Source organism: Oncorhynchus keta, chromosome 34 (genome assembly GCF_023373465.1).
Source record: "Oncorhynchus keta strain PuntledgeMale-10-30-2019 chromosome 34, Oket_V2, whole genome shotgun sequence".
Classification (NCBI taxonomy): Eukaryota; Metazoa; Chordata; class Actinopteri; order Salmoniformes; family Salmonidae; genus Oncorhynchus; species Oncorhynchus keta.
The window spans coordinates 51,318,359-51,344,709 of NC_068454.1; the positions used below are offsets into that span (position 1 = coordinate 51,318,359).

Here is a 26,351-nt window from a genome sequence, read left to right on the forward strand (position 1 = left end):
AATTATCATATCGGTTGTCTCAATAAAATGTCTCAATAATGTGCAGAGCGTTCGATTTTCCTGCTGGGAGGCCAGGAGACCCCAGCTCCTCTAAAACCATTGACAACTGCATGCAATTTTCAAGGGAATTTTAAATAAATGTTAACTATTTAGTTGTAACATCACCTCTTTTTTCTCCAACCAACGTAGGCCTACCTAGCAAAGTTAGCTAACATGATCCCCTTTTCAACATTGTTTTTAAGAGTGTTTAATCATGATTGCTGCTGACAGCCATGATAGGCTACATTGATTGATTGACCAAGTTAAATTGGTTTGCTAGCTAATAACAGATCACTTCAATATGGCTAGTTAACAAACTAACTTTCAGGGGATAAACTAGATGGTAATATCCAAATATTCTTTGATTTGCTTGCCATCTGTAGTGGGGATGACAGCATTTTTTTAAACAACATCAGCTTTAAAACCATATTTATCTGCTTCTTTTCTCGTTCATGACATGCAATCAGTTATTTGCATAATTTCCTGTTTTGTAACTTTTTTTTGGTTGATTTTAAATAATATTAGTCGGCTTTATTATTATTATCTTTATTATTTTTAAACTGGATTTTTAGCATACATTGAAATTACATCACATTTACATTATATATACTGTACATATATAAAAAAAATAAAAAATCAAAAATCAAAGTCAAAGTCAATAACTTGTAACTTGTTCAACCCCTCCTCGTTTCGTTGGTTCTTCTCCTTTCTAATTTGTTTAAAAACTGTTTAGCTGGGAATCAAGACATTTTCAATTGTCATTTGGCACCGGGTTTTCCATTTGTGCATTCTCTATACATATGATGAGGCGAAAAACGTTTTATAGATATCTTTAAGTGTTCCATTGATTTTCCCATATAGTATGGCATTTGGTTCGATTTCAATAGTGTTTCCAAAATGTTGCGTTTGTTCCCCGATTTCTTTTGTTCTGCTATATTCTAATAATAAGTGTTGAAGTGTTTTAACATAACTCCATTGGACTACTGCTCTCACCGGGAGCCGTCGCAATGAGATTAGCCACGTCGTGTCTATTACATTTTCTGACAAGTGATTTGCCCATGCCAAACTCTTTCCAAAAGCCTAATCTCTGATGAAGCAAGCTAAATGACACACTGTTTGCATAGCTAGCTAGCTATATGCCAAATGGATAGGTTACCCTCACGTATCTCAATATAGTACATGATGTTTACTGATCATGAAAAGCATGAGTTACTTGTCGTATTATTCTGATCATAGAGCTAAATGTAAAATAATCGGAAATGTATAGCTCTGACTATGCTCTTCAAGAGAACCAAATAGTTATAAAAAATTATTTAAAAATCCTTTGAAAACGTCAGGTTAGTTGTCAATGCTTTTAAACAAGCAGGGGGTCTCCCTCAGCCAAATTGAACGCTCTAAACTGTATTGTGACATTTGATTGATAATGACCTTTTGCTTACCTACCCATACTCTCAGATCACCTAGGGGCTAGTGGTTGATCTAGAAATCAGCCACAGCCTTCTTCAAGCCCTGTACTCACCCCTCTGAAGTTGCTCATGGCCTGGAAGTAGACGAGGTAGCTCTTACGGGGGTCCAGCGGGGTGTTCCAGTAGCCATTGTAGGTGTGGTTGTCCCCCACTGTGAAGGGGCTGGCTTCAAGCAGGCTGCTGGGAGGCAGCTCGGCCGTGTAGTAGTGAGGGGTCCCTCTGGCTTGGGCCTCCCCATGGGACATGGGCAGAGGGTAACAGTCCTGAACCCCCAGTTCCCTCTTCACCTTCCTGCCACTCTCCTCCTCTACCACAACCTGGTACGTACTGGGGGACACAGAGCACAAAGAGGTATAAATTATTGTAAGATGTTTCTCATTAAGTTTGATCATATAGGGGCTTTGGCAAATAATATGTATGTGCTGTAAATGTGACATCAAATGTCTATAAATCTTATGTATCAAATCAAATCAAATCTGTGTGTGTCTGTTGTGTTCTCACCTGACGGGTGCTCCCCTGCCCAGGGCGGGGCGAAGCAACACAGTGATCGTGCGCTCTGTTTCACTGAGAGGGGACGGCATGTCTCCATAGTCAAACATAGGAGCTGAGGAGACAGAGCACAGGAGTACAGACAAAGTTATATTATATTGCAATTAGACTGACCTTGTAATTAACAAGATAATATACATAAGCACACACACATACTTATACACATGCTCTTACACACACTTTTTACCAAACACATACTCTCAAACCACAAACTCACACTCAGACACACACGCAGACATACACGCACGCACGCAGACACATCCTTCATCAGTCCCCTTTAAAAGCAGCTGAGCTGTGTCAACCACACATCCTATCTAATGAACATACAGCCTCTTTCCCTATTCTCTCATAAAAGGCCTTGTGAGTCCCGTTCCGACAGAAATGTCCCTCCCGAATTTCCCTATGTTCTGGTTGTCTTGGATACCGAGTGCAATTAAAAGTCATGGAAATGCAGGACAAATAGTAGGAGCTTCTCATTTAAAGGGATTTGGCCGGAGCTGCGTTTCTCCCAGGAGATGCCTCCTTCTGCACGGCGTGTCTATAATATCCCTAGTCAATTAGTGAAGGGGGGAAAAGGCTAACTATTACAGAGGAATCAACAATTATGGTATAAAAAAATTGGGTTTGGAAAATAGCAACTAGCTGAATTAAAGTGAGGCGTGCCTATTTTATTCACATGTAATATAAAAGCTCTCGCATGCTACGAAGAGTCTGAGGTGTTTGATGTCAGTAAGGTGTTGGTCGGTTGGGAGTAGGTCTTGCGAGGGTTTGTTGGGGTAAGCTCAATGGAGATAAAGTAAGAATTAGCTTGCGGTTTGTGTACAGTTCATTGTGTGTTCTGTGGTAGTTCACTCTGGAAGACTGTAGACTAGCTGGCAGGCTCTGTAGCTGTCTTAGTAGGGGTGCACGTACATTATGTGGAGTTCGTTATAGGCGCTATAAGCTAGTTGTCAGTGTAGCAATGAGAGATGCTCAGTACATGTGAATGTTCTGCTCTTCTGAGGGGGAGGATGATACATAAGGGCTTTTGGACTCTCTCTCTGGCCTAGTACAAGCAGGTCCCTGTCTGACGTACAGCCGCCAAGGAGTGATTAAGCAGTACATCTATAATTAAAGAACTCTCAGTACTCTCCTTTGCATGAAAACACACTCATACACCCCCACACAGAGAGAGAGAGAGAGAGAGAGAGAGAGAGAGAGAGAGAGAGAGAGAGAGAGAGAGAGAGAGAGAGAGAGAGAGAGAGAGAGAGAGAGAGAGAGAGAGAGAGAGAGAGAGAGAGAGAGAGAGAGAGAGAGAGAGAGAGAGAGAGAGAGAGAGAGATGCATTGAGGTTTCCTCTGAGGTGTTTTTATTCCTGCCTTTTTACACAGGGGAACATACGTCATTAAAAGTGAATAGAACACCAGGGATGGATTTCGTTCTTCAGTGATAAGCTCAGTCTGTCTCTCTCAGCTCAGCTGGGAGATGCTATATGGTCCCATGAAGATAGCACTGCATCTATCCTTACACATAACAATCGTTGTGTCCCCTCTGCTCTTTGTTGTGTGTGATGAAAGGGTGCCACTCCTTTTGAGAGGATGCTAGTCGTAGAACAGCCTCCACTCTTCTGGGAAAACTTTCCACTAGATTTTCGAACATTTCTGCGGGGACTTCCATTCAGCCATGCGCATCAGTGAGGTCGGATACTGATGTTGGGTGATTAGGCCTGGCTGGCAGTCGGCATTCCAATTCTTCCCAAAGGTGTTTGATGGGGTTGAGGTCAGGGCTCTATGCAGGCCAGTAAAGTTCTTCCACACCAATCTTGACAAACCATTTCTGTATGGACCTCACGGTGTGCACGGGGGCATTGTCATGCTGAAACAGGAAAGGGCCTTCCCCAAACTGTTGCCACAAAGTTGAAAGCACGGATGCACAGAATCGTCTGGAATGTCATTGTACAGTATGCTGTAGCGTTACAATTTCCCTTCACTGGAACTAAGGGGCCTAGACAGAACCATGAAAAACAGCCACAGACCATTATTCCTCCTCCACCAAACTTTACAGGTGGTAATATGCATTCGGGCAGGTAGCGGTCTCCTGGCATCTGCCAAGCCCTGATTCGTCCGTCGGAATGCAAGCAGCTAATGGGGATCCATAATAAATACAAATACAAATGGTGAAGTGTGATTCGATCACTCCAGAGTACGCGTTCCCACTGCTCCAGTGCCCAATAGCAGCATGCTTTACACTACTCCAGCCTATGCTTGGCATTGCGATCTTTGGCTCGTGTGCGGCTGCTCGACCATGGAAAGCTCCTGACGAACAGTTATTGTGCTGATGTTGCTTCCAGAGGTAGTTTTGAACTCAGTAGTGAGTGTTGCAACCAAGGACAGATGATTTTTACGCGCTTCACGCTTCAGCTCTCGGCGATGCCATTCGGTGAGCTTCTGTGGCCTACCACTTCCCGGTTGAGCCATTGTTGCTCCCATACATTTCCACTTCACAATAACAGCACTTACAGTTGACGGGGGAAGTTCTAGCAGGGAAGACATTTGATGAACTGACTCGTTGGAAAGTTGGCATCCAATGACGGTGCCACGTTGAAAGTCACTGAGTTCTTCAGTAAGGCCATTCCACTGCCAATGGTTGTCTATGGCTCTGTGCTCAATATTATATACCAGTCACCAACAGGTTGTGGCTGAAATAGCTAAACCCACAAATTTGAAAGGATGTCCACATACCTTTGCATATTGTGTATTTACAAACTCCTGTTATCTCTTTCAGACAATTGATGTTCAACTGATCCATGCTAGGTGCAAAGGTTGACATGGCACACGTGGAATCGCACTCTACACACACGTACACATAGATTTTGTATCGTAGATACAGTGCATTCGGAAAGTATTCAGACCCCTTGACTTTTTCCACATTTTGTTACATTACAGCCTTATTCAGAAATGGATTCAATTGTTTTTTCCTCTCATTAATCTGCACACAATACCCCATAATAAAAAGCAAAAACAAGGTTTATTCAGTTTATATAAATATTCAGTTTGCAAATGTATAAATAAAAAATAATCAAGTGTTACAATGTACATAAATATTCAGACCCTTTACTCAGTACTTTGTTGGAGATCCTTTGGCAGCAATTCCATCCTTGAGTCTTCTTGAGTAGGATGCTATTCTAAGCTTGGCACACCTGTATTTGGGGAGTTTCTCCCATTCTTCTCTGCAGATCCTCTCAAGCTCTGTCAGATTGGATGGGGAGAGTCGCTGCACTGCTACTTTCAGGTCTGTGACTATAATCGAAAAGCATTCTCTTGAAGGATAATGTGGTCGGAATTTGATTGTAAGGAATTCTAGGTCAGGTGAACAAAAGGACTTAAGTTCCTGTATGTCGTTATGATTACACCATGAGGCGTTAAATAATCATAAGGCATACACCCCCGCCCGTCTTCTTACCAGAGAGATGTTTGTTTCTGTCGGCGCGATGCACGAAGAAACTAAGTGGCTGTACCGACTCTGACAACATGAGCCATGTTTCTGTGAAACAGAGAATTTTAAAATCTCTGATGTCTCTCTGGAAGGCAACTCGTGCCCTAATTTCATCCACCTTGTTATATAGAGATTGGACTTTGGCGAGTAATTTGCTCGGGAGCAGTGGATGGTGTGCTCGCCTTCCGAGTCTGACCCGTAGGCCGCTCCATCTGGCTCTCCTGTGGCGACCGCGTGGTTTTGGGTCGGCCTCTGGGATAAGATCCCATGTCCAGGGTGGAGGTCTGAACAAAGGATCCGCTTCATGAAAGACGTATTCCTGGTCGTGATGTTGGTAAGTTGTCATCGCTTTTATATCCAATAGTTCTTCCCGGCTTAATGTAATAACACTTGAGATTTCCTCGGTTAACAATGGAAGAAATAATACATAAAATAATACATAGAAAAACAAATAACGGCATAGTTTCCTAAGGCCCTGAAGCGAGGCGACAATCTCTGTCGGCGACATCTTCAGATCCGCACAGAAACTTAAACAGGAAACGCCCGTGCTCAGGTCTGTCCAACTCTAAGCTTGACCAATCGGATTCCACGCTTCAGGATTGCTTCGATCACGTGGACTGGGATATGTTCTGGATAGCTTCAAACAACAGAGCGGCAGGGTAGCCTAGTGGTTAGAGCGGTGGACTAGTAACCGGAAGGTTGCAAGTTCAAACCCCCGAGCTGACAAGGTGTCGTTCTGCCATGTTGTTAAACCACTGTTCCTAGGCCGTCATTGAAAATAAGAATTTGTTCTTAACTGACTTGCCTAGTTAAATAAAGGTAAATAAAAAATGTAATCGTGGATCTCAGGAAACAACAGAGGGAGCACCCCCCCATCCACATTGAAGGGACAGTAGTGGAGAAGGTGGAAAGTTTTTAGTTCCTCACAAACTTTTACAGATGAACAAGCGAGAGCATCCTGTCGGGCTGTATCACCGCCTGGTACGGCAACCGCACCGCCCTCAACCACAAGGCTCTTCAGTTGTTAGTGCGGTCTGCACAACGCATTACTGGGGGCAAACTACCTGCCCTCCAGGACACCTACAGCACCCGATGTCACAGGAAGGCGAACAAGATCATCAAGGACAACAACCACCCAAGCCACTGCCTGTTCACTCCGCTGTCATCCAGAAGGCGAGGTCAGTCCAGGTGCATCAAAGCTGGGACCGAGACAGCTTCTATCTCAAGGCCATCAGACTGTTAAACAGCCATCACTAACATAGAGAGGCTGCTGTCAACATACAGACTCAAATCTCTGCCCACTTAAATAAATTGACTTAATAAAGGTATCACTAGTCACCTTAAATAACACCACTTTAATGATGTTTACATATCCTACATTACTCATCTCATATGTATATACTGTTCTCTACCATCTACTACAACTTGCCTATGCAGCACGGCCATCACTCATCTATATATTTATATGTATTTATTCATCCCTTACATTTGTGTGTATAAGATAGTTGTTGTGAATTTGTTAGATTACTTACTGCATTGGCGGAACTAGAAGCACAAGCATTTCGCTACACTCGCATTAACATCTGCTAACCATGTGTATGTGACCAATACAATTTGATTTGACCAGAGAATCCTTTAGGTGCCCTTTGGCAAACTCCAAGCGGGCTGTCATGTGCCTTTTACTGAGGAGTGCCTTCAGTCTGGCCACTCTACCCATAAAGGCCTGATTGGTGGAGTGCTGAAGAGATGGTTTCCTTTTGGAAGGTTTTCCCATCTCCACAGAGGAACTCTGGAGCTCTATCAGAGTAACCATCGGGTTCTTGGTCACCTCCCTGACCAAGGCCTTCTCCCCCGATTGCTCAGTTTGGCCGGCTGGCCAGCTCTAGGAAGAGTCTGGGTGGTTCCAAATTTCTTCCATTTTAGAATGATGGAGGCCACTGTGTTCTTGGGGACCTTCAATGCTGCAGAAATGTTTTGGTACCCTTCCCCAGATCTATGCCTTGACACAATCCTGTCTCGGAGCTCTATGGACAATTCCTTCGACCTCATGGCTTGGTTTTTGCTCTGACATGCACTGTCCACTGTGGGACCTTATATAGACAGGTGTGTGCCTTTCCAAATCATGTGCAATCAATTGAATTTACCACAGGTGGATTCCAATCAAGTTGTAGAAACATCTCAAGAATGATCAGTGGAAGGAGGATGCATCTGAGCAAATGTTTTTGTCTCATAGCATAAGATCTGCACACTGATGTAAGGTATGTCTGTTCTTTTTATTTTTAATACGTTTGCAAACATTTTTAAAAACCTGTTTTTGCTTTGTCATCATGGGTTATTGTGTGTAGATTGATAAGGAAAAATGCATTTTAGAATGAGGCTGAAACGTAGCAAAATGTGGAAAATGGGAAGGGGTCTGAATACTTTCCCGAATCTACTGTAACTGCCTTAATGTTGCTTGACCCCAGGAAGAGCCTAGGCAGCAGCTAATGGGGATCCTCAATAAATACAAATGTATAGACACATATTCAAGCATGAACACACACACCTGTAGGTGTGCACACACACACACCAACACTCACCTGAAATGTTGGTGGTGATCTCAGTTAGGGCGGTCTGCCCGAAGCCCTTGGTTGTGCGGGCGCGGACAGAAATCAGATATGTGGTGCCAGGGTGAAGGTTGGAGAACATGTGATAGGTTTCGTTCCTCAACTTCGACACTGTTCTCCTAGGTCCTGGCACGTTGATGCCCGGGTCAGACGACTCAATGCTCTGATAGCTGATCTGTGGACAGATTTAAAAAATAATGATTCATACAGCAATTATTTCTGAGACCATTTACTTGTGGAGCAACTATCCTTTAACTTTTGTACAATTGACTTTCTCTGAGGATTCACATCTGACTTTTAAAATTGTGCTGCTGCTCTAAGTCAATGTACTGATTGGTAAAAAAAATTGCAAATCAAAATCTAATCAAATTGTATTCATTACTTGCTTCGTAAACAAGAAGTGTGTACAATGCAGAGAGTAAGAAAATAGAGAAATAATAGAAAAGTAAAACATGTAATAACAAAAGTAATAACAGATACACAATGAGTAACAATAACTTGGCTATATAAAAGGGGTACCAGTACCAAGTCGACGTGCAGGGGTACAAGGTAATTGAGGTAGACATGTACATATAACTAGAAATAAAGTGACAGTAACAGCAGCATATGTGATGCAGTCCAGTGTAATGCTGTTATTTTGTCATGAAATTGGAATCATTATCAAAACGTTATTGTTTTGTGTGTTTACAGATTTCACAACCTGCAGGTTGCACAAGAACAAGATGCTAATGATTTTGTTTGGCTTGCTAATCCATTCGTAATGGCCTGAAGGACATTCATGCTAATGTGGAAATGTGTTCTGTGTGAAATATTGATGTTGTTGGAAGCAACTTGTTTTCCCACCCAGTCAAACTGCCTTTTGGGATTCCACCCATGTGGCATCAGAGAGTAATGTAAAAACTGGGAATGTTAAATAACACAGACGCCTTACTTCCCACTGACTTGACCAAACTATTGATGATGCAGATTATTTTAAAAGCACTACAATAACCCATGTGGGCGTGGTAGCTGTGAAGACAGCCAATGACTGTACAAGGTACACACAGAGACCTATGTGTTCCTCATAACAAAAGCCAATACAAAAGCCGATAATAGCCTTCAAAAAGAGCAAAGAGGACCAAGAAGGGGCTTGTGAGGCTGGAGTCGTGGCGGTCGATGGGCTCAGGGAGACAGGTCAAAGCTTTAATGGGAGAGAAATTAAGAGGATTTCTTCTGTGGCTCCGTCTAAAGCTCTCTTTGTCAGCTCAGAGAGATCAGGACGCTACAGAGAGAAAATCCATCCCTGCCTCCACTTTATATGTCAAACCACAACCCTCATTTAATAATATCCTCCTTGAGATGACATTGAAAGAGAGACGGCTGGGTGAAGGCTTGAGGCTGGTATAGGTAATACTGTACTGAGCACCTACCATAGGTGAAGACAGAAGGGTGAAAGCGAGACTAACATTACAAATGGTCTGTTTTCATCGGAGACCTACTCCAAAATTAGCATGAATAAATTAGTGCTAATAAATTAGGGTGAAAAATGTGATGATGCATGGCAGTGCTATATGCTGATACATATTTTTCTTAACTTCTAGCTCTAGATGTACTATTAGATGCGTGGAGAGAAACAGAGAGCGCTGTTGTTTAGAGGAAGATGATTGGAGGGCATCAAGCAGAGTGGGAAGCATCCTTACCTCGTATTGGATGATGAGACCATTGGGTTCCACTGGCTCCTCCCACTTGAGGAAAATCATGTCCTCCAGGGGGGTGAAGGTCAGCGATTCAGGGGCGATGCCACCGGGTACTATTGGAAATAAGCAACAGGTCAGGAAATAGAAGCGGTAATATCATAGCAAGCATCTCATAATGTCAATATCATATTAAGTGGTCAATGTCACTGAGTCTCTCTTACAATGTTAGCTTCAGAACTGAGAATTCTGCACCATGTAGGACATACAGTTGTGTTGTGTTAACCATAGTGTATATAGTCAGGGGCAGCCAGAGCGTGTACAAGCAAAGAGAATAGGAGATGATTGACGGATATAAAACCACTGAAGTAGAGTAATCACTATAGTAAATAACAAGTACTTACAGTCAATTCAGATGGATCAGATTCATAATATCATCATGATGGCGAGGTTCATATTACGTGATAAAGATATTACTTTGAGCACCGAGTCTGACAGTGACATTATATAATTACTGTACAACAGTGGACAAAGCATTTCTATCGTACCATGAGTCTTAGGCCTTCAAAATAACTCAGTGGAATAGTGGTGATTAAATGCATCCTCAGCTGATGGCAAGTGATGACCTTCGGATAAATGATGAATGCTGTTAAAGCTCTGTCTGGCCTGGACACCAGGGGGAAGCCTGGCCTAGACACATCCCTATAAAAACAATGCTAACTGTTTTGATAGTATCCTCTGTGCTCTGTGGTTTTCTCCAGACCACAATCCCCATTAGTCTGTGTGTGTAGAGTGCAGGGTGGAGGGGTAGTTGGGGCTAAAGCAACAACCATTCAGCGCTGTGAGGAAACAGCTGAGTCTGGTGTTATTTTGGTAGTGACAAAGTTTGGAAAGAGAGTTCCTGATTAAAAGCTTTTGAAGGGTGTGTTTATAATTGACAGGTATCTCTTTTTTTCTCTTTCTCTCTCCCCCGCTTTTTCTCTCATTCTCGTTCGCTCTCTCAAACACTTTTTTTTCTCCCTTTGGTGTGAGAACAGTGCGTTTGTTTAGTTTCTTTTTAATGGAAAAATGTATTTTATTTATTTATTTTTTATTTACCTTTATTTAACTAGGCAAGTCAGTTAAGAACAATTTCTTATTTTCAATGACGGCCTAGGAACAGTGGGTTAACTGCCTGTTCAGGGGCAAAACGACAGATTTGTACCTTGTCAGCTCGGGGATTTGAACTTGCCACCTTTCGGTTACTAGTCCAACACTCTAACCACTAGGCTACGCTGCCATCCTTCAGCCAGGCATCTGCGATGCACAGAGGCAGCTGTTGGCTGCCTTGGCAAAAAATGAATATATTGGGAGATATGGGGGGAAATCCGTTCTTTCTGGTTTACTAGTGGGCCTCAGATATGATTATTAATATTTAATTTTCATTTGAGAAAGGAGACGGATCCTTCGGTATACTGCAGCCTCTTTGAGATGGACACAACGCTTGTATTCAAGTCTACTCAGACACAACCATATGGGAAAGGAGACGGACAATAATAGTTATGAATCCCTTCAATCAAACTGTAGCTACTTGTAACATCTGCTTCCAACTCACACCCTCAAACACGTAGATCCCCTGAACACAGCTCACTTTCCAGATCCCAAATCACCTGGATTCTAATCACCTTCTAATCACACACCTGTATGTCATTATCACACACTATTTAGTTCAGTTCTTTGCACTCCATCACTGTGATGTAAAGGTTGTTTTGTGACACACATCTTTCAGAGCTCTGGGTTTCCCGTGATTTACTCCTCCCGTGTATGATAGTTTTGGCCTGCCTCACTAACAACACCTTTTGCTTATTCCCTGCCTGTACTTTAGCCTATCGGATTTCCTGTTATCTACCTATTGTCTGATCTCCCGGACTACGTTACAAGCCTTTTCCCTGCCTGTACTGTTGCCCTTTTGGACCCCCTGTGTATGACCTTCTGCCTGCCCCTGGACCCAGCTACCTGCCTCCTGTGTATGACCTTCAGCCTGCCCCTGGACCCAGCTACCTGCTTCCTCCTGTGGTCCTTTGCAATAAACACCTGCTGCGTCCTGAGCTTGAAACCAGCTCTCTGTCTCCCCTCATGTTCTTTACACTACTGATGTTGACTGACCCAGTGTTATCAATCCCAACTGTATAGATAGCTAGATTTTTTTGCCCATTTGAACAGCACTATTTTTGTTAATTTGTTAATACCCTCCTGAGAAAAGTTTTGGATGACTCCCTAGGTACTTTGAGTTATTTTGGTCTCACAGAAGTTTCACCACTACCTAAACAGACAGACACCAATGTGATCCATGAACAGTCTGTCACTAAAACATTCAAGTGTTTCTTACAGATCTCTGGGAAGCAGGGATTGAGAAGGTAGACAGCCATGTGAAGAGGTTGGATGGCAGCCAACAGACCTTGCCAGGCTATCAGGTACTTCTAAAAGCACTGATATAATGTACCAGCAGTGTTCAGCAGACTCCACACATTTTTGTGAATAGTAACCAACAACCTGACAAGACTGGAGTATTGCACCACTGAAAAATATTATTTTCGCATTAGGGCACTCTAACACAAGATGGTTCCTATCGTTCTACTTTATATGAATATGTGCCCTGTATGTATCAGTTCCTTTTTATGTCTCAAACATTGTCCCATGTTATTACGGTTTCTATGAATATGTACCCTGTATGAGCTCCTACGTACAGTATAAGTCTCCAACATTCTCTCATCACTTACTGTCCTCTTCAGTCTGAAAGGTGACCTCCCGACCCTCCTTCTTGCCCTCAGGGTTGGCAAGCGCCAGACGGACCCGGATGGAATGGTAGGCCGGCAGGTCGCGCAGGGTGAAGCGTGAGGCATTGTGCTCCACCGCCAGGCACTCGCGTACAGTAGTGTTGTGACCGCCGCCGCCCCCTGCGGTGGCATAGCGGTAGCACAGGGACACAGAGTAGGTGTGGCAGCGGGTCAAGTTGTAGGCCAGCGTCTCCCACTGCAGGGTCAGCTGCCTGGACTGGATCTCTGAGGCTGTGAGACCTCGCAAGGCCCGTGTTGGTTCTAACGGAGGGAAGGTGGGAGGAAGGGAGGGAAAAGAAGAGAGAGAGAAGGCAATGTTATCAACTAGGTCCAGGTCTTTTTTTGAAAAACACATTTTTATCTCAATAGACTAACCTGGTTAAATAAAGCTGAAATAAAAACTGTTTAAACACAGTGTAAATGACGAAATCTTTAAGTTTTAATGAAATCCTTTAGTAATAGCCCTGATGTTCCCATGTGTGACAAGTTCTGACAACGTTCTCTCGGTCACGCCGATGTGTTGGAAGCTGTTCATCCAAGCTAGGTGGCGCTACCATGTCCCATCATTGAGGTCAACAGTTTTCCTACCAGGCACACTCACGTCCCCCGCCAGCCATGCACGGACTAGTGCCAATTACGCTAATTAATGGGACAGGCTGCGGGTCTCTGTCACACCCCCGCCAGTCCTGCCTACGTGTCAACTAGAAAATTGAGTGTCCGCTATAGTTCCATGCCCAGAGGCCAAATTCAGAACCATAAATAAGAGCGCTGTCCAAGGGCATTCAATTCCGCCAGTATATTTTTATTGCTGGGTCATTTTGACAGGCTGCTTGTTTTCAGCAGTCACCCAGTTACTTCTGGTCACTGCTGGGTTTGGAGTCAACCCTGTTTCCTTTGACTCAAGCAGAGAGAACTACAGCCTTGTCTTTCTACTCCTCCCTCGGCATAGACAGATAGAGGGATACAGAGACACTGAGAAGCCTCTGTGCCTTCAAGCACAAGCCAGTCAGTGTTGCAGTAAGTGATACAGGCTACAGGGGTGAGCCAAGGACAATCTCAGGCAACACATTACCAATGGAGGCATTTGTCACATCCCATTATTAACACAATCAATGCCTTTTTGTCAAACAATATTCCACATAATGTATTGTATTGCTTTGTTCTTTTAATAGGGATTTGGGACTAATGGCAGAGGAGAGTGAGAGTGACAGAGGAGATATGGAGCGGAGAAGCAGTGAGAAGAGTAAGGTTATATCAGCCAAAGTCTTCATTCCTGCACTGACTATAACACTCAAAGGGATTCTTCTCTCACTGCAGTTATTTGTGCTGAGGACTAAAAACAATGGAGCTAATGCATCGATGAGCGAGGGAAAGCTTAAAGGAAGAATGGGAGTAATTAAGGGAGATGGATTTAAAAGGTGATCTCTTTGAATATGCAAGGAAATATACGAGCACAAACAGGCACATGCACACACACACACTCTAATGCACCACTCAAAAGGCTCTTCTATTTATCTCTTCATCCCTTTCTATTCATTATCTTTTTCACTGAAGCAGAATTTCATGACACTGGCAATCTATAATTAAGCCCCTCCACAGTCACCTGTTTACTTTCCAAATTTGTTTTCTGGCATTGCGGTCTAGAAGGAAACATGACCACTGCTTTGTTCTGAACATCAGTTTGTGACAGCAGATACATATGTGGGCTGGGTAATAAAGTAGTGGTACCTTAGACGTGGCAGGAAATGTTAAAACAATTGTTCAATTTGATTGAGGATTGTCTTTATGGTGTAATGGATAGTCTGCACAGTCTCAAAGCTAAATAAAGAATGTGTGCAGCACACACTCCCTGTCAGCCTTCAGAGAGGGGTTGCAGGATCCCCAACATGGCCCAGAGCCCAGAGTGGCATGCTTGTTCCTCACAGTATAGAAGTGAGAGGAAAGGAAGAGCTTCTGGTTTATTACCCCCACTAATACTGATTCATGGGATTACCTGTGGACAGGGTTGTCCTTGGCCTGGGTTGGTGCGGAGCTGTGGAGGGAGTCTGTTGAGACTTAACCACAGGGGAGATGGGAGATGAAGGAGGCCTGCCATGATGGACGAGGAAGACGAGCCATGAAAGGGATGAGCACACTGTAATGTTCCTAATTTTAGTCAGGCACCGGTATGAAGCCCCTCGCTCGGCAGAGAGGTCTGGTGGCAGGGGGCTCTCCAGAAGGCTCAGTGACCCAGAAGCAGGTGGAAGCCTATTAAATAGGTTTGGAAATAACTTGTCTCCTCTGTGATTTACTTGAGGGGCTTTGAGCTACGATAATGCAGCCCTGCTGATAATCACAGTGATGGCTCATCAAGCACACCTGGCTGGCCATCAGAGTCGGGCGGAGACCATGTTCACGTTCACGGCCATTAGTTTTACAGCACTCACAGGAGGACGCCCGGGCTTCACTATATAGGTCAGCGCAAGCCAGGAAGAGTGGCGTTGTTCCCACGGAACAGCAGAACATACCCAGTCCATGGCAACACTGTTTTTTGGAGAATAAAGTAACTTTAGTCATAAGAACACCAAGAGGATCCAAGCCTCCCATCTGTTCACTCTGGTAACTAGCACACTCCCAGAGATCCCTACTGTAACAAGACTTAAGACTCATGCTTAGACCTAAGCAGCCCAACAAATTTGAGGAGGATCATAATGCAATGATGAAGTTTGGGGTCAGTGTGGGTTCTGGACCAGATGGTCTGGGGGTTGGGTCAGTGGAACTCAAGGGTGTCCAGGTGGTGATTAGAGACTCCTGGAGGGTGAACAGGGTGATGGAGAGGAGTATCTGAAGGTGTGTGAATCAGGATCAGGCCACCAACAGAACAATAAAGTAGACACAACAACCTAACCCTTATGTTGTGAAAACAACAGCTGGGGAAATTAAAGGGCAAGAAGTCAGGCTTTGATATCTGAGACAGTTATTTGGAGTCACCATTGGTATGAAAATTATCTGGAGGAAAAAAACATGACAGACAGGATAAAACGATGCCACTAAAATAAATTTACATTAGAACAGTGTGTGCATCCTCTCTCACTTCACAACTATAACATTCCCTCTCCTCTTTCCATGTCTATCTCTTTAAATATAATAATTTTTCCCTTGTGTATCCTTTCTCTACTTCCTCTCATTTTCCCCCTGTGTTTTTGAGTGAGAGCTGGCTCTGGGCTCTCTATTTTACTGATGAATGGCTGGTGTCTGCGGCTATTGGGAAAAGGGAGTGTGCTTAATGTGTCATCAGACAGGACATGGAGGCTGTGGTTGGTGGAACAGGGAGGGGGGGTGAGAGATGGTTTGTGGTGGGAAGAGATCGCTGGGCATATTAAAGACTGATGACTGTAGGAGACATGGGACAAATGCCCACAGGAAATAGACATGAATTTTGTGGTTGAGTGTGTGTGTGCTAGTTGTTTTCTTCCAGCAATCTTTTTTTTTTTTTTTTACAAAGACCACCTCTCAATCTCACAGAAGGGTTTCAGTCTGGAATACAATTTGGCCACATTATCACCACAGTCGATGGTCTGCTATTCCACTTTTCAAATTCAATAATATAATGAAGCAATTACTCTGAGATTAAATCAAGTCTGAGCATCTAGCTGTTGGGCATCTGTACTTTGAATAGTCTGAGGAAATATCCTCTCTAAAATGACCAAAAATATGAGCGTTTCTGAGGTTTCGTAGGTAAATTCCACAGACGAAGCAAACTGCTTGTAGAATGATACACTTCCCTCTATTTATCAAGACTAGAAACATATCAGTCAGACCAAGAAAACTAGAATGATCTTACAATAAAATGTGCAAATCAATTAAAAAAATTATGGCAAGACTTAATCAAGGATTTGCAAGTGGTTAATAACATGTATTACCAAAATATTCTGTGTTACCAAACACTGACAACTATGAGAATGTCACATACTGTACAATAATATCTAGACCTTGCCACACCCCCCAGACCCTCACCTGCACACTTAGTCCTGCTGATGAGGGGTGGTCCGGGTGGTCCGGTGCCGCCCTCTCCGGGCCGGGTCAGCAACACACTTATGTGATACTCCGTGTCTGGGTCCAGATGCCACAGCTTGTAGGTGACCATGTTGACCCCATGGACCTCGGACCAAGGTGATTGGCTGGCCCGGTACTCAATCTCCTTCCTGATGATAGGGCCATCTCCCAGGATGGAGTTCGTGTTGAGCTGGATGATCAGATATGTGGAGCCCGCTCGTAGCAGCTGTGGGGGCGCAATAGGGGAGGGTGGAACTGTGGGAAGAAGACAGGGTAGGAGGCTGTGAGGTTATTGAAATGTTATTTTTGCTTCTATACACTGTAGCTGTATCTATGTGACATTTGAGGACTATCTTGGTCAGAAGCGGTTGAACTGCATTCCACTGTCCTTCAAAATACTATGTACTATTGCAAATCAGTCTTATTACAACATGCTTATCAGCTTTTCATACTTTTACTCCATCTACAACCTTCAGGTTTGTTTGAGCCCCCCACCTTTTTTTTGCAGATCAAGGGTTCAAATAGCAGATTGGACACACCTATTAATAGTGCATTAACGAGCCATACATGAACATAGCAGATAACCGCGAGTGAAAAAAAAAGCTGTGCATATGGTCTGAGGAATATGTATGATCTCAGAATACAAGCTCTCTTAATTGAGCGATGTGTGCCTCCCGCTGGCACCATAATTCATGCAAGAGCTTCACAGAGGAAGTCACCATGATGAAAGAAGAGAACTCAACATCATTCCGAGGACAAGTTGCCAAAGCAGGATTCATTTCAGAGGCCACCGTCCGAATGTCACTGACAGCAGACTCTCGGAGCCACTGAGCAATTACACAGAAATGTGACTGTGTGAGGGGAAGAAGGGAATGCAGAAAAATGAGGACTAAGAGCGATAGAAAGATCAGAGTTAGATCTGTGGCTGTGACTAATCCCTGATTCCTGCAGAGGTGCCGGTGTCTGTTATGACTGTCCTCTCAGAGGGCTCTCGTCTCTATTCCTGCCTCATCGTATGGACACTTGTATGGAGCACGTGCAAACTGCAGGCAATCATGCAAGCCTCACAAGCCTCTGGAAGCACAGGGAGACAGGCACAGGGAGACACTGTATATTGATGTAAATTCACCTCATCTCACATAAACAAAACTCCCTTACTGTACTTTCCCAAGGATTCTTCTATAACTGGCATTATTCATTACTGTTGCATTTCTGTTTTCAGCACCATTTTGTGTTTAGGAACACAAACCCAGCTGACTGTATCAGCTGGAGGTTTGATAACATAGCTTTTTATTTACTTATGCATTTGCTCAATGATTATTCTTTTTCCGAGATCCCTGAAAATGAGTTTATCGAAACATGACAACTGATATGATACATCTTAGCCAAAAACACCTCAGGGGTGAAACTCCGCAAAATGTGTTCTACATTGCAGGGACAGAACACTGTCCTCCATGGGCCTCTTTTCAATTGACATGATTACTTTGTGCATGTAATCTATGGGCCAAATGGGGAGCACTTGTGGGATCTGAAATTAGTTGATCAAGCTAATTAAAAGGCTGATTACCCTCTCGTTAGCGGGGGCGGTGGGGGAGGACTGTTTATAAAAGCCTTGTTAAGGGGCACACACTGCAGTCCCTGTGAAATACAACACAGAGTATGAGTTATGGCCCTGTTGCAGAACGGCTATGCATCAGTTCTCAGGAGTCAGGACAGAACACGCCATGCCAAAAATAACCCACATATTCTGAATTTAAAAAAGCTTCGGCAACAACCATGTCACTACTATAATGCTACTAACAATTCTAGAGCTGAGAATTCTTTGTACAGTTTTCTATGGAGCTGAGCACATTACTTGGAGATTGTATGGCCCTCTGTCTGTGAATTGATTGAGGCTGTTGCTTACTGGCAGACACCGTGTGAGCTCAGTGCTGGTCTGGCAAGGGGCTGTGCTCTTATCCACTAAATGGTCCGTATCACTAAATCCATGCTGCCACATCTATCAATTGATTAGATTGGTGCTACTTCACAACCCCCCCCCCGTTACTTATTCTCTCTCCCCCTCCTCTCCCTTTTCTTACTCTCTCTCTCCTCTTTCCCTCCCTCTACCACCTCTCCCTACTTTCAAGGCCTGTTTCAAGAAGTGATGATGCAAAGGATATAAAGCACTAGAGGAGACGAGTAGAATAGGACTTCTCCATGTCCTTATTTCCCTCTCCATCTCATTCCTCTGGTTTAGGGATTAGGGCCTGGCGTGGCATCAAACCCTCCTATTGAGCTGTGTCATCAAAGAGCTGTCAGAGCAGTGTCAGGCTCTAGGGTTAGAGTGAGTAATGGGACTGAGGTTGGGCCATCTGCAGAGAATGATATGAAGGGGCAGAGATATTGGATCAACATTGGTGTCCAATAGATCAGCTCTCCAACACTGCTCTACTGATCAGCCCGGAACAGTATTATTATTATTTACCTTTATGTCAACAGGGAAGTCATATTCAGACTAAAGTCACTTTGACAAATGAGCCCTGCACAATACAAAAACAAGCACATATAGTACATCAGGCAAACATAAATATAGACAATATACACATGGCTGCAGGTAGCCGAGTGGATAGTGTTGGGCTGCTGGGTTGAATCCCCGAGCTGACAAGGTAAAATTCTGTCGTTCTGCTGATTTCAAGATTTTACTGCTAACCTACATGGGCGTGCTCCTACCTATCTTTCCGATTTGGTCCTGCGTACATACCTACATGTACGTTACGGTCACAAGACACATGCCTCCTAATTGGCCCTAGAATTTCGAAGCAAACAGCTTGAGGCAGGGCTTTCTCCTATAGAGCTCCATTTTTATGGAATTGTCTGCCTACCCACGTGAGAGACGCAGACTCGGTCTCAACCTTTAAGTCTTTATGAAGACTCATCTCTTCAGTGGGTCCTATGGTTGAGTGTAGTCTGGCCCAGGAGTGTGAAGGTGAACGGAAAGGCACTGGAGCAACGAACCGTCCTTGCTGTCTCTGCCTGGCCGGGTTCCCCTCTATCCACTGGGATTCTCTGCCTCTAACCCTGTGACAGGGGCTGAGTCACTGGCATACTGTTGCTCTTCCATGCCGTCCCTAGGAGAGGTGCATCACTTGAGTGGGTTGAGTCACTGACATGATTTTCCTGTCTGGGTTGGCGCCCCCCTTGGGTTGTGCCGTGGCGGAGATCTTTGTGGGCTGAAGATATCCCTCTAGTGGTGTGGGGGCTGTGCTTTGGAAAAGTGGGTGGGGTTATATCCTGCCATTTTGGCAATGTGGGTGGGGTATTGTCGGATGGGGCCACAGTGTTTCTCGACCCCTCCTGTCTCAGCCTCCAGTATTTATGCTGCGGAAGTTTGTGTCGGGGGGCTAGAGTCAGTCTGTTATATCTGGAGTATTTCTCCTGTCTTATCTGGTGTCCTGTGTGAATTTAAGTATGCGCTCTCTAATACTCCCTTTTTCTGTCTGTCTGTCTTTCTTTCTTTCTTTCTCTCTCGGAGGACCTGAGCCCTAGGACCATGCCTCAGGACTACCTAGCCTGATGACTCCTTGGTGTCCCCAGTCCGCCTGGCTGTGTTGCTGCTCCAGTTTCAACTGTTCTGCCTGCGGCTATGGAACCCTGCCCTGTTCACCGGACGTGCTACCTGTCCCAGACCTGCTGTTTTCAACTCTCTAGAGACAGCAGGAGCGGTAGAGATGCTCTCAACGATCGGCTATGAAAAGTCAACTGACATTTACTCCTGAGGTGCTGACCTGTCGCACCCTCAACAACCACTGTGACTAATATTATTTGACCCTGCTGGTCACCTATGAACATTTGAACACCTTGGCCATGTTCTGTTATAATCTCCACCCAGCACAGCCAGAAGAAGACTGTCCACCCCTCATAGCCTGGTTCATCTCTGGGTTTCTTCCTAGGTTCTGGGCTTTCTAGGGAGTTATTCCTAGCCACCGTGCTTCTACACCTGCATTGCTTGCTGTTTGGGGTTTTAGGCTGGGTTTCTGTACAGCACTTTGTGACATCAGCTGATGTAAGGGCTTTATAAATACATTTGATTGATTTGACTGAGTTAACCCACTGTTCCCACTGAGTTAACCCACTGTTGTATGTGACAATAAAACATATTTTGTTTTAATTTATAGTGTCCATATACATATTTGGAGTAACACTTATTGTATTCAAAGGATGTGCTTTGCTTACGATAGCGCATGCATCATAGTCTATATCAGTGGTTCCGAAACGTTTTATAGTTCCGTACCCCTTCAAACATTAAACCTCCAGCTGCGTATCCCCTCTAGCACCAGGGTCAGTGCACTCTAAAATGTTGTTTTTTGCCATCACTGTAAGCCTGCCACACAAACACTATACAATACATTTATTAAACATAAGCACGAGTGTGAGTTTGTCACAACCTTGCTCGTGGGAAGTGACAAAGAGCTCTTATAGGACCAGGGTACAAATAATAATATAATAATAATAATAATAATAATCAATAATTTAGCTTTTTGTTAACTATCTTACATATAAAACCTTATTTGTTCATTAAAAATTGTGAATAACTCACCACAGGTTAATGAGAAAGGGTGTGCTTGAAAGGAAGCACAACTCTGCAATGTTGGGTTGTATTGGAGAGAGTTTCAGTCTTAAATCATTTTCCACACACAGTCTGTGCCTGTATTTAGTTGTCATGCTAGTGAGGGCCAAGAATCCACTCTCACATAGGTGCTTGCAAAGGGCATCAGTGTCTTAACAGCGCGATTTGCCAAGGCAGGATACTCTGTGCGCAGCCCAATCCAGAAATCTGGCAGTGGCTTCTGATTAAATTCAATCTTCACAGAACCAACAGTTGCAATTTCAATGAGGCTATCTTGTTCAGATATCGGTAAGTGGACTGGAGGCAGGGAATGAAAAGGATAATGAATCCAGTTGTTTGTGCCATCCGTTTCGGTAAAGTATCTGCGTATTAGCGCACCCACTGTAACGGCGTTCGTCTGTCGAAAGAGAGTCGGACCAAAATGCAGCGTGGTAGTTACTCATGTTCTTTAATGAAAAAACAACGATACATGAAATAACTGTATATATACAAAAACAACAAACGGAACGTGAAAACCTATACGGCCTGTTTTTTTAAAATAAAAAATAATTTATTATCTTCAATACCATTCATTCTTTACAACTCATAATGTACATACATACTCAAATAATGGTATTTTAATTAAACTAATTAAACTAAACATAAACCCCAAACAAAACCTCAGGGGAGCATCTTCCCTCCCCGTCACCCTACAAAATACCTTTCCCTATCTCCCCGTCCCTAATCTATCCCCTTACAAATCTAAATGACACCCCCCAGCCCTAAACCCCCCTTCCACCTCTCCCGAGCAGCATGCTGCCCCCATTTCCTCTCCTCCCTCTTCATCCTCCCCCTCAAATCTCCTTCCACCCTCCTCACTATCCCTTCCACCCCCCAATCTCTCCCTGTCTTCACCATGTTCTGCCTTGCTTCCCACAGCCCCCGTTTAAAGAGACTCATGAGAAGCCAGAGCAGAAACCTGTCCCTATCCGTCCGTCTCGCTCTCCCTACACCCCTCTCTAACCTGGCCCACGTCAATACAAAATCCCCTTTACCAAACCTAACAACACCCGTGCCCTAGCCCATACTACTCCGGCAAAGGCACAGTCCCAAAAGACATGGCGCACGAGGATCTTGGACAGGTGTGGGATTGCACCAAACTATACCGGTACAAGATGGAACGTACCGGCAAGCAATTATGGAGGCTCAACCAATTCAGGTCCTTGAGCCAGTTGTCCAGACCCCGCGCCTGCACTCCCTCCCAGACCACTTCCGAGATGCCCACTACAGGCGCCGGACTCCCTGCCTTTCTGACCTCCTCGTACAGGTGCCTGTGATCTAAACCTACTCGGGCAACTTCAACCTCAGGGTGCGCACGCAGCCACTTGGTCACAAGTGCCACGGCAGCTGCCGTGCCACAAGTGCCACGGCAGCTGTTCCACCCGAGGACCCGTATTAGACCACACCATTATGCTTCTCGCCTGATACGAGAAGAACACCCGCAGGAGGTAACTGGACGGGTGTATTACTGGCTGAGCAAGCTCCGTTAACAAGAAAGAAACAAAAATTGTGTCCAGCTTGAGGGGGAAATGTGGTACCCCCTAAACAGATCATGCGTGCCCTGGCGACCCACTTGCCACTCCACATAAACTGAAACACAAGCCTCACTGAGGCCTTCCAGTGGGTAGATGTATGCCAAATACAAAAGAGACGGCAACACATCCACCTTTAGGACCAGGACTTTGCCCATAAAAGACAAATACCTAGCCTTCCACATTGCTAGCTTCCTCTGTACCACTGCGAATGTTCCAGTTTAGCGTCGCTGAGCCGGAGGTCTCAAAATGGACCCCGAGAATCCTCAGGGCCCCCTCACAGAGAGATAACCCCCCAGGCACATCCGTTCTACCGCGCCATCTTCCGAAAAACTTGACGGAAGACTTTGCATGGTTCAGAACTGCTCCCGACGCTCGGGTGAAATCCCCAAAGATGGCAAGGGACCTTGTCAGGCACGAGTCCTTGCACAACAGCAAGGAAGTGTCGTCGGCGTACTGCGTCATCTTAACACGCAGCCCCCAGAGGCTCCATGTACAGAACGAAGAGGAGAGCCGAGAGTGGGCACCCCTGCCTGACCCCAGACGAGAGGTCAAAAACGTCACCCACACTAACTCTGCACCCCGCTCCGACATATAATGTACAAATCCATCCTATAAACATCTCCCCAAATCCTAATCGACCTAACACTCTGAATAAAAAGGATATATTCACGCGATCAAAAGCTTTCGCCTGATCTAGTGCTGCTACCATTAAAGGCAGTCCTCTATCTTCAACCAAAGCGATGGAGTCCCTGATTAACTGTAGGTTCCATCTAATAGAGCGGCCCTCTACCCCGCACGTCTGATCCTCATGAACGACGTAGGGAAGGGCTGTGCGCAACCGGTCTGCTAAAACCTTTGCAAGTAGCTTGTAATCTACACACAGCATGGTCAACGGCCGCCAGTTGCCAAGGTCTGTTACTTCCCCCTTCTTATATAAAAGTGACAGCACACCAACAGCCATTGATCCCCCGGGACCCCGTCTCAAGGATGGCCTTCAAGACTTCGAGGACCACTGGTCCAAGTATACCCCAAAACTTGAGATAAAACTCAGCCGGCAGCCCATCCATCCCAGGCACCTTCCCTTTTCCCATCCTAAGAGCGCTCTCAACCTCTTCTAGTGAGATCTGGGCCTCCATCACTTCTCTAATGTCCTCCGGCAACCGCCTGGACAAGTGTTCTAAAAACACATTTCCCTGCTCTACATCTATTTCCCTTTCCTTAAATAAACCTTGGAAATGATCAGTTGTCACCCTGACCATATCCTCTGGTTCTCTAACTATACTACCATTTTCTTCCCTAACACCATGCATTACCTTCCTACTCTGCCTGGCCCTAACCAACTTAAAGAACATAGTAGAACAAGTCTCATTATGTTCTAGAAAGCCACTATGCGCACGCTCCAGGAAAGCTCGAGCCTTCCGCTCCTGCAACTACCTGAGCTGCGCCTTTAGGGTTGCGGATCTCTCCCAGTCAAACTGCCTCGTATTCGAGTTCAATCAACCTTTGGATACGATCCACCTCCCTCCTCTCCTCCCTTTTTTCCCTCTTGCAATACCCTATTATAAAAGCCCTAATCCTCACCTTAACTAATTCCCACCACTCTAACACCCCCTCGCACATGGACCAGAGGCCTTCAAGCCTCCAAAAGAAACCATAAAACCCGTCAACAAAAGCCTGCTCCTCCAGCACATCCCGATCTAGCTTCCAGTACCCCCTACCAAAGAGGCAGACTGGCGACCCCACCTGCAGGAGCACCCCGTCGTGATCCGAAAAGAAAACAGGCAACAGCCGCCCAGACAACTTACCCAAAGACCTGGGTACAAAAATATAGTCGAGCCTCCGCTCAACCCCCCTGGAGTTGCGCCATGTAGGACCATCCATTTTCGGAGTAGTGTGCAGACCACCATCTACCAGACCATGGCAAGCCATTAGCCCGGCAATGGCGCCTGCACTGCTATCCCCCCCTCTTCCTAAATCTGTATTAAAATCCCCCCTATCACTAATTTCCTATTTGTGACACACAGGGGCGTCAGACAGTCCACCATCTCCCTCCTGTCTGCCACCACCTGTGGCCCATACACCACCACTAATCTCTAATCATGACATCCACCCCTATAACCCTCCCCTGCATTACCACAAAATAATCCTCCACTTTTACCTCCCTGTGCCCACACAAAATACCCCAAACCGACTCCCCCTTGTCCCACTCCCTCTTAAACCTACTAAAATCCCCTCCGTCCCTCAGGTAAACCTCCTGTAAAAAACAAAAATCAAACCCCACACCCTCCAAATAACTAAAAACCGCCCTCCTCTTAACAAAATCCCCTAAACCGCTTACATTTAAACTAACAAAAGTAAAATTAGACCCCATGAAAAAATTAAAACATGTAATACACTCAAATTCTAAACCCAGACAGAAAAAAAACAAAAACAGGAGACTCATCCGATGCTCCCCTGCACCATATCTACCGGTGAGAACACCATCCGTACTCCCGACATCCCCCCCTCTTCCTCCATCTCACCATCCCAAGATCCAGGAATAGTGTTTGGCTCCGGGGTGCCCTGCACCCTGGGTCTACCCCCACAATCCTCCCCCTCCCCAGTGTTGCAGCTGATTTGGAAAAAAATCGGGGAGGCTGAGTCCCCAAACAAAAAACTCCCCACCTCCTCCTGTACCCAGTCCTGAGTCTTGTTAGGTGTGTCCCCACCCAACCGAAGTTGAGGGCCTGGGGAAACCAGCAGCAACCCAGAGGTTTCTCCCACCCCCATCACTCTCTTGGCCATCCCCTCCCTCTCACTGTCGGCCAATCGCACCCTCCTCTTCATTCTCTTCTTTGGTGATGGCGGCAGTGGAGAGATACCACCCCCCCCCGCCAGCTCCTCCACATACCCCTAATCTCTTCCACCAGGGCACTTTCCCCCCAGTCCAATTGCTCTTCCACCGTCTCCTTCTCCACCACTCCTCCCTTAGCTTTCTTCTCTCTCATGCTCCTCCACTCGGTTGCCTTCTTCCGCCGCGTTTCCTGGTTCTCCTACTCCCGTGCCTTCCGTTTCCTTCTCTCTTCCATCCGCCGCTTCTTGCTTCTCCTCCTTCCTTGTGGCCTTCCCCTCTGGACCTGTACTCTGGTCATGAGGTGTGCTTCCTTCCCCTCCTCTTCTTCCCCCATCCCCCGCTCCTGCTCCCCCCACCCAGTCGCAGACGCATATGACCTCTGACGGGCCGGGCACCCCCACCACAGGTGTGCTGACGAGCCACACCCATGGCACGTCTTAGGCTTGTCACAATCCCTCGCCTCGTGTTCCTCAGATCCACAAAATCTGCATTTTCTTGTGCTGCACGAGGCGAATATGTGTCCGTAGGCCATACAGCGCCTGCAAAATGGGGGCTGACGTGCATAAAACAACATCCCCCTGTCAGCCCCTAGGGAGAACATAGCAGGAGGATGGAGGTAGCCACCATGTCCCTTTGGGTCCTCTCTGAGGAGGGCCTGGAAGACTCTCCTCCCATTC

General features: G+C 45.3%; 1 protein-coding gene across 9 annotated transcripts in view; it reads right to left on the reverse strand.

Annotated features, from left to right (window-relative positions):
* ptprub (protein tyrosine phosphatase receptor type Ub) overlaps positions 1 to 26,351 on the reverse strand; it is a 342,049-nt gene that overhangs the window by 135,812 nt on the left and 179,886 nt on the right. For all 9 annotated transcript variants that reach the window (XM_052494008.1, XM_052494003.1, XM_052494010.1 and 6 more), the window contains exons 7-12: positions 16,620 to 16,913; positions 12,567 to 12,884; positions 9,814 to 9,923; positions 8,108 to 8,309; positions 2,007 to 2,109; positions 1,559 to 1,832 (exon numbers count right to left, since the gene is read on the reverse strand). In XM_052494008.1, coding sequence (XP_052349968.1) covers positions 1,559 to 1,832; positions 2,007 to 2,109; positions 8,108 to 8,309; positions 9,814 to 9,923; positions 12,567 to 12,884; positions 16,620 to 16,913 — 1,301 coding nt within the window. The remainder of the gene's footprint in view (positions 1 to 1,558; positions 1,833 to 2,006; positions 2,110 to 8,107; positions 8,310 to 9,813; positions 9,924 to 12,566; positions 12,885 to 16,619; positions 16,914 to 26,351) is intronic.